At 38.1% G+C, this 17,751-nt stretch overlaps 1 protein-coding gene and 1 pseudogene across 1 annotated transcript; both read left to right on the top strand.

Moving 5' to 3' along the window:
* The first annotated feature begins 5,974 nt into the window (after positions 1-5,974).
* On the top strand, positions 5,975-6,878 carry LOC102842337 (annotated as a pseudogene).
* Positions 6,879-12,858: 5,980 nt separating this feature from the next.
* LOC102841957 (olfactory receptor 5M11-like) lies at positions 12,859-13,830 on the top strand. Its single transcript, XM_006875771.1, has one exon. It carries the CDS (start codon positions 12,862-12,864, stop codon positions 13,828-13,830), a length of 969 nt encoding a protein of 322 aa, XP_006875833.1. The 5' UTR covers positions 12,859-12,861.
* The last annotated feature ends 3,921 nt before the right edge of the window (positions 13,831-17,751 follow it).

Below are 17,751 nucleotides of genomic sequence, written 5' to 3'. Positions count from 1 at the left end.
TACTTCCACTTATACTTTTTGGACATGTGGATATAAATATTTCCTTTCTTTGAAATTATAATATTTTATAAAACTTAGCGTAGTGGTTACAAATCGGGCTGCAAACTGCAAGGTCAGCAGTTTGAAACTACCAGCTGTTTCATAAGAGAAAGAGGAGGCTTTCTGCTCTCGTAAAGATTTACAGCCTCGGAAACCCTGTTCAGGGTTGCTATGGGTCGGAACCAACTAGACGGCACTTAACAACAACAACATAATATAATATAATACAATTTCACTGCAGTATCTAAAATATCCATCAATGAAAGTATCTGAATCATGCATAGATGAATTAATTTAGAGATAAGTGGTAACTCATGTATGGTGTGTAGCTTTATTTATCTCAAATCTCTTTTACTACTCCTCTAAATCCAGTAAGGAGCTCTGGTAGCGTAGTGGTTACGAATCGGGCTGCGAACCTTAAGGTCAGCGGTTCGAAACTACCAGCCGCTCCGCGGGAGAAAGATGAGGCTTTCTACTCCCGTAAGGATTTACACCCTCGGAAACCCTGTACAGGGTCGCTATGGGTCGGAACCGACTCGACGGCACTTAACAACAACAAATCCAGTATGGAGTCCTGGCTTGCACAGTAGGTTAAGTACTGTACTGCTAACCCAAAGATTGGTGGTTCACACCTATGAGCCACTCCTTGGAAACCCTATACAGGGCTGCTCTAAGTAGAAACTGACTTGATGACACTTAATAGCAACAAACCCAAGATAATTTTCAAGCTGTTATCTCACCCTATAAGGCATGTCAATTTCCTCCACTCATTCTATCTTAGTTGGCTGTCACATTACTGAATTTTAATATCACTTAAATTTTGAGTTTAATGTCTCTTATGTTTTATAAATTTTACCCAAGGATCTTGGCTGATGAAAGTAAATCTTACTGTTTTGTGCATAAAACATAGATACACATAAAGTACATTAAAATGAATGTACATATATATAACATATTACAGATTAAATGTTTATGGGGAGGGACAATTAAGAAAAAATATATAAGATGATTCCCTGGGTGGTAATAATGAGAAAACTATTGAGTAACATTGTCCCAATCATATTGATCTTATTGTAACTCTACCTCATTCTACCTGCTTGCAAAAGTAATAAAACCACTATAATATGAATATAATTCAAGTTTTTTTAAACATGTATAGCATTTATAGGCAAATGATGAACATATTACCTATGTAACTGAGACAGAACTTACAGTATCATGAAGTGCATCTCTCCACATTTGGGCAGAATGATAGTACCAAGAGGACCATCATGGAAGCACATCCTTCTTTCAATGATGGATAACCAGGTGTGACAATGTTGATAGCTACAATGACAAGGATGGAAACAATTAACATCGGAAGCCATATTGTATTTGAGAGTCAAACATTAAGGGTAGAAATCTCAACTCTTCCACTAACTACCTGTGTGGCCTTGAACAAATCGTCTCTCTGTTCCTCAGTTTCTTTATCCATACAATTTGCTTTTAATTTTTTAAAAATATAACTTGAAAAATATGTATTTACTAATTTGTAGCTGTTATGATTATTTGTTGAAAGACGAACAAGGTGTAGTCTAGAATGAGACCAAGCATCAAAGTGTGATCTGCTTTTCTGTTGTTTGGGGAAGGATTTTATCTAATGTATGCAATAGGATGCGAAAGCTGGACAGTGAATAAGGAAGATCATAGAAGAATTGATGCCTTTGAATTGTGGCGTTGGAGGAGAATACTGAAAGTGCCATGGACTGCCAAAAGAACCAATAGATCTGTTTTGGAAGAAGTGCAACCAGAGTGCTCCTTGGAGGCCAAGATGGCTAGGCTTCGTCTCTCATACTTTGGACACATTGTCCGGAGAGAACAGTCACTGGAGAAGGATGCCATGCTAGGTAAGGTGGAGGGTCAGAGAAAAAGAGGAAGACCCCCCAACGAGATGGATCAGCCAGGTGACATCATTGATGGCGTCAAGTGTAGCAGCGGTAGTGAGGTTGGCCCAGGATTGGACATTGCTTCGTTCTGCTGTGCATGGGTTGCTATGAGTCGGTTCCGACTTGATGGCACCTGACAACAACAACATGCAATAGGCAGATCTGCTACTCAAGACCTCTTTAAAGTGTTCAAGAGCAAAGATGTCAGTTTGGGGACTAAGGCGTGTCTGACCCAACCATGGTACTTTCATTAAGCTATGTGAAGGTTGGACAATGTATAAGGAAGATCAAGATCATAGAGGAATTGCTGCATTTGAGTTATATGTTGGAGAAGAATATTAAAAGTACCATGACCTGCCAGAAGAAGAAACAAATCTGTATTGTAAGAAGGACAGCCAAAATGCCCCTTAGAGGCAAGGATGGGAAGACTTTGTCTCTCATACTTCAGACATGCTATCAGGTGGGACCAGTCCTTAGAGAAGGAAATCTTACTTGGTAAAGTGGAGGTTCAGCAACAATGTTGAAGATGCCCAATGAGGTTAATTGGAAAAGTTGCATCAGCAATGTGCTCAAGTGTAACAATTATGAGGATGGCATAGCATTGGGCCCTATTTCATTCTGTAGTGCACAGGGTTACTATGGGTCAAAACTGACTTGATGGCATCTAACAACAAACAAATAACTGTAGCAACAACAGAAACTAGAAGAGAACTTTCCCTATTGCTGATGTTCAACAACTGTTGATGGAGTCAATACTCAAAGGATACAAATCCCTTTTTATTATATAAACATCACTTCACTGCACATTCATAAATAATTATACTATGAGAAGAATAGTAACATAATTATATATATATATTTAGTAGAAGTTTTTTCTAATTTGTCATAATATCAGGTTCTTCCAACTTTTCATTTTTACTGAAGAAAATATTTATTTCTAGATTCAAAAATTTTAATAAAATGTCCAATCATACCTGCTAGAAAACGATTTTCCAGACACAGAATGGTATGAAGATCTTGAAGGGTTTATACTACCTACAGTTGTCACATAGGAACCAACTCTCTAAGGGTCAATTATCTCTAGCAGAATGTCACTCTCATGATAAACAATTATTATCTTTTATTTTTTGGATAATATTTAACTCACTGAGGACATGATTTTTTCGCACTCCCCAATATCATGAGGGAATCAAATCTCCTAAGAATGAAGAAGCAAATGCATTCATTATTTAATTTTAATGTTGTCAATTGAGTATATTATTTTTTTGACTTGTAAAAATAATAAGTTCTGTGGGGTTTTTTTTTAAATGTAACAATAAATGTTATATGGGATCAGAGCATTTTGGATGCTGGAACACTGTTGGAAGACCAATAAATCTTTGGTGAATGTCAGCTAGATATTTACTAATTCTGGCTAAGCCTTGTATTTTGTCCTTTTAATGGAAATAACACTATGAAATATGGGAATATGTAGATTTGCAGATAATATAGTATGCTGGTGTTTCTCCTTTTGCCAGACCTACCCTACCCTAGATTCTTTGTGTGCATCTTGATTTTAACCTCTATGGACTAAATCAATAGGGCTCCTTTAGTGTCTAGTTTTCTGCTGAGCCTGGCCAATTGAAGGTACCATTAGAGTACCAGAGAGATACAGGAGAAAGAAGTAGCTGAATTCTTTTCACATCCCCTTCCTGCTTCCGTATGAAGGGGTTGGTGTGACAGCATCCATCTAAAGAGAACTACTGGGGTATATGTTGGTAAAGATGATGATGAGGGATCTTTTTCCTGTACTGGTTTCTGGTGATAGCATCAACTGCCCTTGCCTAAGGATGGGAATTGTTTTCTCTAATTAGCCTCCTGGTATTTCAACTTTTTTGGCTGATTTCTTTATCTTTACCTGCATTAAATTATATTCAGACAAAGCATGTAAGTGGAATTTTGTTTCATGTTATATCCCTGCTCTGGGCTAGAGTTACATCAGTTGTTAAGTGCCATTGAGTCAGTTCCAGCTCATAGTGGCCTTGTTTAGAGTTTTTGAGGCTTTAAATCTTTTCAGGTGCTGAAAAGCTCATCTTTATCATGCACAGTGGCTGGTAGTTCACAGTCTAGTACCTATCCTACACACGCATCAGAACCTAGATTGGCATACATATGTTGTTGTTGCTAAGTGTCATTGAGTCGATTATGACCCATAGCGACACTGTACAGGGTTTTCAAGGCTGTAAATCTTTACAGGAGCAGAAAGCCTCATCTTTTTCCCACAGAACAGTTGGTAATTTTGAACTGCTGACCTTGAGGTTCGAAGCCCGATTCATAACCATTATGCTATCAGAGGTCCTTGGAGTGGCATATAGTAGTTAATAAATGAATATAGTGATGGTGGAAATATCCATAACAGTAAAATTACTAGGAGGTGAGGTGGGGGCTTTGGATCCATATGAAGACATACTAAGAAGAAGGTGTGACAAACTGCTTTCAAATATTTAGTCACTGAAAACCTTATGAATAGCAGAGAAACACTGTCAGATATAGTGCCAGGAAGTGAGCCCCTCAGGTTCAAAGATACTCAAAATATGATTGGTAAAGAGTTGCCCTTGAAGTAGAGTTGACTGTGATGACCCGAATGGAGTAAAGTCCATGGGAGCAAAGCGCCCGAGTCCTTCATTTGCTGATGGGGCATAACTCAAAATGAAGAGAAACAGCTGTAAACATCCATTGAAAATCGGAACATGGAATGTATGAAGTACGAATCTAGGTAAATTGGAAACTGTCAAAAATGAAATGGAACACATAAACATCGATACCTTAGGCATTACTGAACTGAAATGTACTGGTATTGGCCATTTTGAATCTGACAACCACATAGTTTACTATGCCACGAATGACAAATTGAAGAGGAATGGTGTTGCATTCATTGTCAAAAAGAACATATCCAGATCAGTCATGCGATACAACATTGTCTGTGATAGGATAATATCCATGCAGCTATAGGGAAGACCAGTTAATACTACAGTTATTCAAATTTGTGCACCAACCACTAAAGCCAGTGAGGATGAAATAGAAGAATTCTACCAACATCTTCAATCTGAAATTGATCAAACATGCAGTCAAGATGTATTGATCATTACCAGTGATTGGAAGGCAAAGTTTGGGAGCAAAGAGGAAGGATCAGCAGTTGGAAAATATGGCCTTGGTGATAGAAATGATGCTGGAGAGCACATTATAGAATTCTGCAAAATCAGTGATTTGTTCATTTCAAATATGTTCTTTAGACAGCATAAGAGATGACTGTACATATGGACATCACCAGATGGAATACACAGAAATAAAATTGATTACATCTGTGAAAAGATACGTTGGAAAAGCTCCAAATTATCAGTCAAACCAAGGCCAGGGGCAGATTTTGGAACACACCATCAATTATTGCTATGCAAATTCAAATTGAGGCTGAGGAAAATGAAAACAAGACCACGAGCCAAACTATGACCTTGAATATATCCCACCTGACTTTAGAGATCATCTGAAGAACAGATTTGATACATTAAACACTAAAGACCGAAGACCAGAGATTTGTGGAATGACATCAAGAACATCATACATGAAGAGAGCAAAAAGTCATTAAGAAGACAAGAAAGAAGGAAAAGGTCAAAATGGATGCCAAAAGAGACACTGAAACTTGTTCTGCAGCATAGAGATGCTAAAGCAAACAGAAGAAATGAGGAGGTACAAAGCAGAACAGAAAATTTCAAAGATCAGCTCAAGAAAATAAAGCCAAATATTACAAAAAAATGTGCAAAGATCTGGAGTTAGAAAACTGAAAAGAAAGAACATGGTCAGCATTTCTCAAGCTGAGGAAACAGAAGAAAAACTTCAAGCCTCAAGTTTTATTATTGAAGGATTCTCTGGCAAATTATTGAATGATGCAGAAAGCATCAAAAGAAGATGGAAAAGCTCTCTGGAGGCACATGCTCTCGCTCAGCACCTATGCCAGCAGCCTTAGTGTGAGCAAAATGGCAGTCCCCGTATTGCAGGGATTGTTTTGTATATCCAGGGACTCAGACTGTTGGTCTCGGCAGCCAACCCTGGTGCTCAGTCCATAGCTGTAGTTCCAGTGAGAACTAAAAACACTTCACACCTCCTACATATAAACCTAATTTCAACTCAGAAAAAGAGTTCCTAGAACATGCTCGGAAAGCAGGATTGGTCATTCCACCAGAACGTTTGGAGCGTCCCATACATCTGTCCTGTACAGCTGGTATTTTTGATGCCTATGTTCCTCCTGAGGGTGATGCATACATGTCATCTCTTTCAAAAGAAGGACTGAAACTGAGAGCTGAACGAATGAAGAAGAATATAGCATCATAGTTGTCAATCTGGAAGATAAAAGAATATGATGCAAATTTTAAAACAAAGGACTTCCCAGAAAAAGCAAAGGATATTTTCATTGAAGCTCATCTTTGTGTAAACAATTCAGACCATGATCTGCTTCATATCTTGGTTACCAAACACTGTTTTCCAGATATGGTCTGGGATATCAAATATAAAACTGTCCACTGGAGCTTCATGGAATCTTTAGAGCCACCTCAGGTGGTTCAGGTTCATTGCTAAAGCCTGGTGAAGCAGAGCAATATATATGGCCAGGTCACTGTCCGCATGCACACCCGGCAGATTCTGGCCATATATGACAGGTTTGGTCGGTTGATGTATGGACAAGAAGATGTGCCCAAGGATGTCCTAGAGTATGTTGTGTTTGAAAAGCACTTGATGAATCCCTATGGGAGCTGGAGAATGCATGGCAAAATTGTCCCCCCGCGGGCACCTCCTAAGCAGCCTATCCTTAAGACGGTGATGATCCCTGGCCCCAGGCTGAAACCATGGGAGGACTATGAAGAACCACAAGAGGAGGTTCCTTAACCTCAGACAGCCTGATGGCAAAAATGATGCCTGGGTGAAACATGGGTAATAAGGTAACTAGAAGCTGTGAAGTCTGTTGTCTGGGAGCTGTTGAAGTCATCTGTCTCTGCCATGCAATAAATAGAAAGAACTATTTTGTTCCAAAAAATAAAAAGAAGATGGAAGAAATACACAGAGTCACTGTACCAAAAGGAAATGGTTGATGTTCAGTCATATCTAGAGGTAGCATATGATCAAGACACAATGATACTGAAATAGGAAGTCCAAGGTGTATTGAAGGAATTGGCAAAGAACAAGACTCCAGTAATTTATGGAATAAACACTGAAATCTTTCAAGAAAGTGAGATGTCACTGGAGTCACTCATTCATCTATGTCTAGAAATTGGGAAGACAACTATCTGGCTAGATAATTGGAAGAGATCCATATTTGTGCCCATTTCAAAGAGAGGTAACCCAACAGTATGTTGCAATCATCAGACAATATCTTTGATATCTCATGACACTAAAGTTTTACTAAAGACAATACAGAAATCGCTGCAAGCATACATTGACATAGAACTTCCAGAGGTTCAAGTAGAGGCTGTGGAACGAGGAATATAATTGCCGATATCCAATGGATCTTGGCTGAAAGCAGAGAATACCAGAAAGATATTTACCTGTGCTTTATTGACTATGCAAAGGCTTTTGATTGTGTGGATCATGACAAGCTATGGACAACATTGTGAAGTATGAGTATTCCTGAACACTTAATTGTGCTCATGAGAAATCTGCACATGGACCAAGTGGAAGTTGTTTGAACAGAACATTGGAATACTGAATGGTTTAAAATTAAGAAAGGTGTGCGACAGGATTGTATTCTGTCACCATACTTATTCAACCTGTATGCTGAGCAAATCTGAGAAACTGGGTTATATGAAGAAAAACATGGCATCAAGATTGGACGAAGACTCATTAACAACCTGCGATATGCAAATGTTATAACCTTGCTTGCTGAAAGTGAAGGGGATTTAAAGTATTTACTGATGAAGGTCTAAGACCACAGCCTTTGCTGGTATGGATTGCATCTCAGTGTAAAAAAAGCAAAAATCCTCACCACTGCACCAATAAACAACATTCTAATCAATGGAGAAAAGATTGAAGTTGTCAAGGACTTCATTCTTCTTGGATCAGCTACCAACACTCATGAAAGCAGCAGTCAAGAAATCAAACGACATATTGCCTTAGGCAAATCTACCTCACAAGACCTTTTTAAAGTTTTGAAGAGCAAAGATGTCAGCTTGAGGACTAAGGTGTGCCTGACCCTAGCCATGGTATTTTCCATAACCTCATATGCATGTGAAAGCTGGACAGTGAATAAGGAAGACCATAGAAGAATTGATGCTTTTGAGTTATGGTGTTGGAGTAGAATATTGAAAGTTCCATGGGCTGCCAAAAGAACTAACAGATCTGTGTTGGAAGAAGTGCATCCAGAGTGCTCCTTGAAGGCCAGGATGGCCAAACTTCATCTCTCATACTTCAGACATAGTGTCAGTAGATACTAGTTGCTGCAGAAGGATATCATGTTTGTTAATGTGAAGGGTCAGAAAAAAAGAGGAAGACCCCAGTGAGATGGATTGTTAAAGTTGCAACATCAGTGTGCTCAAGTGTGGCAACAATTGTGAGGTTGGCCCAGGCCCATGCAGTGTTCTGTTCTGTTGAACATAGGGTCGCTATGAGTCAGTACCGACTCGATAGCACCTAACAACAAGATAAGGCTCCCTAATTGCTGTTTTCATTCAGTCTCTTTGTATTGACATTTGATTTACTCCTTTTTCCATCCTTTTAAAACTCAGGGCTCCAGAAGTGTCATTTCTAATTGTTTCACTTGGTCTCTTGGGTCTTTGTTGTAGTGGGTCTTGATCATATAGATGCTTAGTCCACCATCTTGTATTATTGTTCCACTAATAGTCTTTTACGGGTTGTTTTTCAAAGAAATAGGCTCATAGGCCTTTACTCTGAAGCACTTCAGGATGATTGTGAGCTGCTAACCTTTTGATTTACAGATGAACATGTAAACCATTTGCATCACCCAGGAACTTAAATCTGCTAGTCTGCCAATATTTTTTTCAGTGGAGCCCTTTTCCTTTATCTGACAACTGAAATATAGAGTTACTATCTCACAGGATTACTTTGATTAATCAATTAAACTACTTGAGTGAAAGTGCTTGACATATAGAAAGTGCTCAGCAATACATTTGCTGTATTACAACATTTGTTGAACAATTATGTTTATAGCTAAAAATGCTCAAATTTGTGTTCACAGAAAGTACGTAATAAATTATAAGCTCAGATTTAAAGAAAGGATATTGTTTTGCTTAAAAGGAAGCTTCTTGGCAAGCTTTCCATGGAGCATTTAGTGTAAACAATGATAATTTGAAGTGATAGGAAATGTGGTTGTGGCATATGATTGCCTTCCTAATGTCAGGGAGTTCCAATTAAACCCAAGAGGGGTGATTCATGATTCAATACTGTTTGCTCCTGCTCTTCAGTTCTTTTGAGATTTGCTTTAGTGAGCACATCCCACCTTCCTTATTCTTCTATAAATGCAGCTTCATTTGCAGTGAAAAGGGTTATCAGGAAACTTCCTTAATGAAAGACTGAAAAAAATCAGTGCCTGCCAGAATCAAAAGTAAGTCTTTGTGTCTTTATAAACTTTAGTTTTAAACAGGAAGTGTTTGCATTACATGCAGCCTTACCTGGACGTCCACCTGAAAACTCACTGCAAGGCAATGAGGCATATGAATCTTGAGCTTTGTCTTTACAAGTTTTCTCTCAGTAGCTGTGGGTAAAGAAGCAGAAGAAATGAAGAGATTCATCTTTGATATGTGTTAACTCTATTTGTACCAGCACTCATTATATACTTACTTTATACAAAGCTTTACTTAAGTGTACTATTTTATTTATCTCAGTCCCATTTACCACGTTACAGTTGAGCAAACAGATGTCATACAGGTTAAATATTTTGCCAATACCATGCTGTTCATAATTGTTGGAGCCATAATTAGAATAAATTGTTTAGAATTATATTCACAAAAGTTTGATCTTCCAAATACTACAACTTTGACTCATCTTTCTGAATTTTAGAACAGAAGCAACCTGACATAATCTAAATTGATTCATTTATTTGTCAAAGGTTGTAACTAAGCTAAACGTGACACACATTTTTTCAGAGAGTTAGCTTTGAAAGAGCTGGATATACGTTCTATATCCATCCCAAACTATTGTTAATTTGAGATAATTCTACTTTGAGCACAGAAAGAACCTCCAGCCTGATGGAGTTCTAGTACAACAGTCATGGGCATTTGATCATAAAAGGACTGTCTCCCTAATAAACTGTGTACTGATGTACAGCTAAGATGAGTGTTGACCCATCTGAGAGGTGCTTGTGTTAAGCAAGGCTCAAGACTGTCTGCTGGCTCTGGCCTCATCTTCAGCCTGAATACCATCTACACTTCTTTTGTTTTCCTTATGCCCTAGGGAACTAGGTATTTCCTTAACCTCCATCTTGGTAAGCACCTTATAACCTACATTTCTTCTCTTTTACTCACAGTTAGAACATTCCAAAATTATCATTGGAGGGAGAAGGAGGAGAAAGCAATGGGAAGGAGATGGAATTAGCCCCATCTATTATAGATCCTCTAAAACGAGTCCTGGTGTGGTACTGTAGGATAAGCACTGGACCAAAAGGTCGGTTTGAGTCACAAGACCGACACTTCAAATTCATCAGCCATTCCTCAGAAACCCTATACAGGGTCATTATGAGTCAGAACCAACTTGACAGCACTTAATGATAACAACAACAAAAAGAAAATAACTTTGAAAACAGATTAACAAAGGAATTAGTTTTATCTGTGGTTTCGGGCAACATAAACTTTTATATACTCTTGAGGCAATACCAGAAATCGAATCCAGTCAATTAATTTTTACTGCATGCTTTCCTGCATTTATTGTAAGTGAGTCAGTTATATTTACATGATGTTTTAGTCTACCTAAGGGCCACTTCTTAAAAAGTGACTGGCTATTATGGCATTGTTGGATAAGCAGTGGACTGCAAGTCACAAGGCCAGCAGTTCAAGCCTACCAGCTGCTCCTTGGAAACCCTACACAGGGTCACTATGACCTTTTGAGCTGATAATGGAAATATGGTGGTGAAGAAAAAAGACCCAGTCACTTAACAAATAGACAACAACAAAGAATAGGCACTTAATAACAACAGCATTCATTGTTAAGTGGCTTTGAGTCAGTTCCAAATCATAGCAACCCTGTACAGGGTTTCCAAGGTGTCACTGGTAAGTTTGAACTGCCAGCCTTGTGGTTCAAACCAACCTTGCAGTATAGTGTTTTATCCAACAGAGCCACGCTAGGACTCTACAACAACATTACATTTATGCACTGTTCTCTGGTGGCACAATGTTTAAAGTGCTCAGTTGCTAACTGAAAGGTTGGTGATTTAGCTGCTCTGTGGAAGAAAAGACCAACTGATCTGTTCCTATAAAAATCACAGTCTAGGATACCTTAGGGAACGGGTCTACTCTTCTTAAAAGTACTTTCTCATTCTCATAAAATTAAATAGACTGCAAATTGTACCTAGACAGCCAGCTCCTTGAGGTGGTTTATCCTTTAACACTTCCTCATTCAACTGAAACTTACTCTTTCGGGGTCTCTTTTTCCTGTTCTTTGTTGTTGTCTATTTGTTTAATGATGGGCTCTTTTTTCTTCACCACCACATTCCCATTATCAGCTCAAAAGGTTTCCATGATCCAAACTTGCCTATCATCATAAGCATGTAAACTGTGCCCTCACACAAGGTGCCAAACATTATTTAAGTAATTTGATGCCTCTACTCCAATGTCTCTACATTCCCCGTCATTTTTGGCCAAGAAACCCCACATTTTTGTTTCCTGCACTGTCCTGTGATTTCGCAGCTGGTCCTAATTCCTGGTCTTCCACTCATTAGATGTGTCTTCTCCTGGGATGACTCTGCTGTTATCCCTCCATCAGGTAGGGATGCTCCCTTGCTGTAACCAACGAAACCCTGAGTCCCTTATCCTGAAAGTTCTTTTCTTTGAATCTCTTCTAAAACAGCAGCTGTGCCTACTGTGATTTTCTGTAAATTTTTTTGCTTGTGTCCACTTTTTGTCATTTCTGTTTGCTTTATATTGTGTAGTTCTTGGTCCTACACAGGTAACTGAGCGTGTGATTCAACATGCTTTCAGATCCTACAGGTGGCCATTTAATCATTAAATGACATATAATTCATGTCTGACTTCTTGTCATTTCTTAATGTTCATCTTCTCTTTATTTAATCTGAAACCCCCCATTCTTAGTTTTTCTCAGTTCATTGGCTTGGTTTCTGAAGATTGCCAGTCCTTTGCTCCTAGTTTGTTTTACTCTGTAAACATCACTGAAATCTTTTCAGTATTGTACAAAACATAAGCCTCCACTGCACTTATAAACAAGTATTGCTGCTGTTGATAAGTGCTGTCAAGTCAGTTATGACCCATAGTGACCCTGTATAGGGTTTCTAAGCAGCAACTTGTGAGCTTGAACTACTGACCTTGTGGTTCAAACCGACTTTGCAGTTTAGTGCATTAACCCACAGCGCCACACCAGGACTCCAATAGACAGGTAGTAGCTCTGTTTAAGAATGATTGGCTGAATTCTAACCTTGGAAGGAAAAACATTGATATAAGTATAGACACAGGTACAGTTATTTGTGTAGTTAAAAGTATAGATATAAAGATTAAAACATGTACTTTAATAAAAAGGCAAATGAAATGATGGGTTAGAAGAAGTACAAAATTGATTCTGGCAGAATTAAGCAAACAAAATTTGGATAGCATATGGAAGCATAAAGAAAATAAATTTTTAATTAAACGTGATTTGTATTTTTATGTTTGCTTTATTTTCTTCTGCTTTAGAAACAGGCACTTACCCACAGAAAATGCCCATTAATAATGGCAGTGTGATGGCAGAATTCATTCTCCTGGGGCTCACAGATCGCCCAGAACTCCAGCCTCTGCTCTTTGTAATATTCCTGCTTGTTTATCTTGTCACTCTCCTAGGTAACCTGGGCATGATCCTGTTAATCAGACTAGACTCTCGCCTTCACACCCCCATGTACTTCTTCCTCACTAACTTAGCCTTTGTGGACTTGTGCTACACTTCAAATGCAACCCCACAGATGCTAACTAATTTCTTATCGGAGAAGAAGACCATTTCCTTTGCTGGCTGCTTTACACAGTGTTACATTTTCATCGCGCTGCTACTCACTGAGTTTTACATGCTGGCAGCAATGGCCTATGACCGCTTCATGGCCATATGCAACCCACTGCGCTACAGCGTGAAAATGTCCAGGAAAGTCTGTATCTGTTTGGCCACTTTTCCTTATGTCTATGGTTTCTCAGATGGGCTGTTCCAGTCCATCCTGACTTTCAGCTTGACCTTCTGTAGATCCAATGTCATTAACCACTTCTACTGTGCTGACCCACCACTCATTAAACTGTCTTGCTCTGATACGTATATCAAAGAACATGCCATGCTTATCTCTGCTGGTTTCAATCTCTCCAGCTCCCTCACCATCATCTTGGTGTCCTATGCCTTTATTATTACTGCCATCCTCCGGATCAAATCAGCAGAGGGAAGGCACAAGGCATTTTCTACCTGTGGTTCCCATATGATGGCTGTCACCCTATTCTACGGGACACTCTTCTGTATGTATGTACGACCACCAACAGATAAGACTGTTGAGGAATCGAAAATAATAGCTGTCTTCTACACCTTTGTAAGTCCAGTGCTTAATCCATTGATCTATAGTCTTCGGAACAAAGATGTAAAGCAGGCCTTGAAGAATGTCCTCAGACGAAATATGGTCACTAAGGTGGCAATGCTTCCACTAGCTAATAAACCATGACTTTAAAATTGTCTTTACATTGTGAGAGTGATTTTTTGTAATTTCTATGGATATGTCTTGATATATCAAGTGAAACACTCATACTGAGGAAAAGTGAGATGCATTTATTACCCAAGGTCCTTGCTCCTCAATATTTGCTCCACATTCCCGTAGCATTGCCATTTACCTTATAACTTGTTAGAAATATAAAACCATATAATGCAGCTCAGATCTCATGTATCAAAGTCTGCATTTTATCCAAATCCCCAAGTGATCTCTAAACACATTATCGTTTGAGAAACTCTGCTCTAGACTACATCTTGCAAAGTGCTATGGGCTGAGACTGGTGTTTACTGTTTACAGATGTAAATGGCATGAACATGCTCTCAGCTCTGTTACTTGAATGAGTCTATTATTAAGCCCACCAATCTGTCAGTCTGTGGTAGATCTTTAAGGAACACATCTTAATGTGTCCTTCCTATGATTTCTTGAGTTAAGAACAGAAACTAATGGTTAGGATAACAATTTCTTTCTTATCAATTTGATTGTGTGTTAATGGGGGTGAGAGTGGTACGAGAGCTGGATGGAATGGTCATGGTCTCTTAAACTTCAATCTGTAGATCAAGACCTTCGAGCTATAGGGACTAGTGTATTTTCTCTGGACCACTTTTCTCAAACAAATGTTTAAAACTAGGCATTTCCCCCTAAACATTGTTTTTTTTTCAAAGTCACTAATTTGATACTCTTATCATTCACTTTACAATAGTTTCTTATCCCCTTACTGACTTTATCTTCTTTAAAAATATGCTTAATTTTCCATATGTTTGAGGATTTTATAGATATTTTATTGTTTTTTGTTATTGTTTCTAATTTAATTCCACTGTTTTCTAAACCTGTGGTCTATGATCCTAATTTTTAAAATTTATTGAGACTAGTTGTAAGGATTGATTGTAGATAGACCAAGAGGCAGTTGTTTAAAAAGAAGAAGGGATGATACTGAATGGTTTAAAATCAGGAAAGATGTGCACCAGGCTGTATTCTTTCACTATATGCAGTCATTCTGTATGTTCAGCAAATAATCCAAGAAGCTGGATTATATGAAGCAGATTGTGCAATCAGGATTGGAGGAAAGCTCATTAACAACTTGTGATATGCAGATAATTGAGCCTTACTTGCTAAAAGCAAACAGGACTTAAAATACATACCGATAAAGATCAAAGACCACACTCAGCCTTCAATATGGACTGTGCCTCATTGTAAAGAAAACAAGAATGCTTACAACTGGACCAATCAATAATGTTATGATAAATAGAGAAAAAAATTAACGTTGTCAAAGACTTTATTTTGCTTGGACCCTCAATCAAGACTCACAGAAACAGAAATCAAGAAACCAAATTACATATTGGTTAATACATTTAGGCAAATCTGGTGCACATGATCTCTTAAAAGTGTCCAAGAGCAAAGACATCAGTGTGACGACTAAGATGCATCTGACCCAAGCCGTGATATTTTTAATAGCCATATATGCATTTGAAAATTGAACAATGAACAAGAAGTATTGCATAATAATTTATGAATTTGAATTATAGTGTTGCAGAAGAATATTGAATGTACCATGGGCTGCCAGAAGAACAAACAAATCTGTGTTGGAAGAAGTATAGCCGGACTATTCCTTAGAAGAAAGAACAGTGAGACTCTGTCTGTAGAGAAGAATTTCATGCCTGGTAAAGTTGAGGGTCAATGAAAAAGAGGAAGATTCCCAATACAATGGATAGGCACAGTGGCAGCAACAATGGGCTCAAGCCTAACAACAATTGTTAGGACGGCACAGGACTGGGCATTGTTTGTTCTGTTGTACATCGAGTCTCCTCATTGCCTGAACAGCTGCTCTTCATTAAATGTGATATACTTTGTTTTGTTTTCTTATCTCAGGAAGCTCAATCCTGGGATACTTAATTCCTATAAACTGTTTCATATGTATTTGGTCCAGTATTATAGATGTTTTCAATGGGAAGACTTGTTAAATACCAGCTATAGTGTGAATTGATTGAAAATAAGTCCTATTTGGCAAGTTTTGATGAGCATGGTCATGCTGTGACAGCCATGTCCTCATGGTTGCTTGGCTAATGAACTTGTAAAATATATCCTGACTTCATAGATCTTGAAATATGGAGAAAACTTCACATTTTAGAATCCATGTATGAGTTTCTTTCTTTCTTTCTTTTTTTAATGAAATTCTGGATTGTTGTTATTGTTCTTAAGTGCCAATGAGTCAGTTCTGGCCCCTTATGGCCCTGTATGAGGTTCCTGATTAGTGGTTGCTGGGTTTGGATCACCAACTTTGTGGTTCTAACTATTCTTGCAGTCCAGTATATACTCTTGCAGCACCACACCGGGACTCTGGATAGTACATCTCTAAATATTCATTAATACTGAAAGGAAACACAGATAAAAGGACAAATCAACTTGACAATTTGTGGACTCTGCTTAGACCGTGTTTCTTTTATTTGGGCTGAAGAAAATCAAGCCTACATATAAATAGCAGCTCCCTGGGGAGACACTATGCCATAATGGATACCAGTGTAGGATAGTTGATTTTGAATCTGTTCCTCAAGGTTGATGTTGTGTGCTTTGGATGATTCGGCTTCTTTGATTCTTTCTTACTGTTGCTTGATTGGCAATTAGTAATACCACATTGTAGGATCTTTTGGAAACTTACTTTGTTTACATATATCTTGGTGGTGGTGGTGGTATGCCATTGAGTTGGTTCCAACTCACAGAGATCTTGCATAGGGTTTCCGAAGCTATAAATCTTTACGGGAGCAGAAAGCCTCATCTTTCTCCAGTGGAGTGGTTGGTAGTTTTGAACTAACCTTACGGTTAGCAGTCTGACTCATAAACACAATGCTACCAAAATTTTCTTAGTATATCTTACATGAAATAAAATGTATCCATTTTACTATAAATCAATAAGTTTTGATAAATGTGTACAAGCATATCATTGTTGTGGTTAAGTGCTTTTGAGCCAATTCTGTTCCCTAGGCTTTAAATCTTTGGAGATCAGAAAGCCTCAGTTTTCTTCCGCTGAGAAGCTGACCTTGTGTTCATAGTCCAGTGCTGATTGTACAGAGCCATCACATTCCTATAACATATGAGCATGTAACAACCAGGTTACCTCTTTGTTCTTTTAAAGACAATGCCCTTGAGTATCCAGCCCTTAGTAATCATTCATCTTCTTTCCTAGTATAGAGTACTGTTTACTGTTCTAAGTAGACAGCATATTTTATCCTTTATCTTGTTTATTTTCATGCATGTAAAGATCAAGATAAACAACAATGAGGCTTCAAAAATTTCATGGAAATATAAAATTAAATAATACTAGAATTTTTCTATAAACATTTTGAAGTTCTCTTATACTTGTTCACCAGGTTTGTCATAAATATTACTTTCCAAAACTTGGATCTATTATCTAAACTGTGTCACAATTCATTATGCCATTGTGACCAAATCATTTAACTCATCAAGTCTTATTACTTAACAACTCTAATCTAGAAGAATTGAAGAGGTTCAAGAGCTGAACAGAAAATTTCAAAGATCAGCTCAAGAAGATAAAGCCAAATACTATAATAAAATATGCAAAGATGTAGAGTTAGAAAACCAAAAGGGAAGAACACGTTCAGCATTTCTAAAGCTGAGGGAACTGAAGATTCTCTGGGCAAATTATTGAATGATGCAGAATGCATCAAGAGAAGATGGAAGAAATACACAGTCATTGTACCAAAAGGAAATGGTTAACGTTCAACCATTTCAAGAGATACCATATGAACAAGAGCCAATGATACTCAAGGAGGAAGTCCAAAGTGCATTGAAAGAAGTGGCAAAGAACAAGGCACCAGGAATTTATGGAATAAAAATTGAAATCTTTCAAGAAAGTGAGGTGGC

This window comes from Chrysochloris asiatica, unplaced genomic scaffold, assembly GCF_000296735.1.
Source record: "Chrysochloris asiatica unplaced genomic scaffold, ChrAsi1.0 scaffold00339, whole genome shotgun sequence".
Lineage (NCBI taxonomy): Eukaryota > Metazoa > Chordata > Mammalia > Afrosoricida > Chrysochloridae > Chrysochloris > Chrysochloris asiatica.
Note: the sequence above shows the minus strand (reverse complement) of the source record. Positions and strands in the feature narration are given on the sequence as shown.

Coding starts and splice junctions, on each gene's coding strand:
- LOC102841957 (XM_006875771.1), top strand. CDS start 12,862: ATGCCCATTAATAATGGCAGTGTGATGGCAGAATTCATTCTCCTGGGG.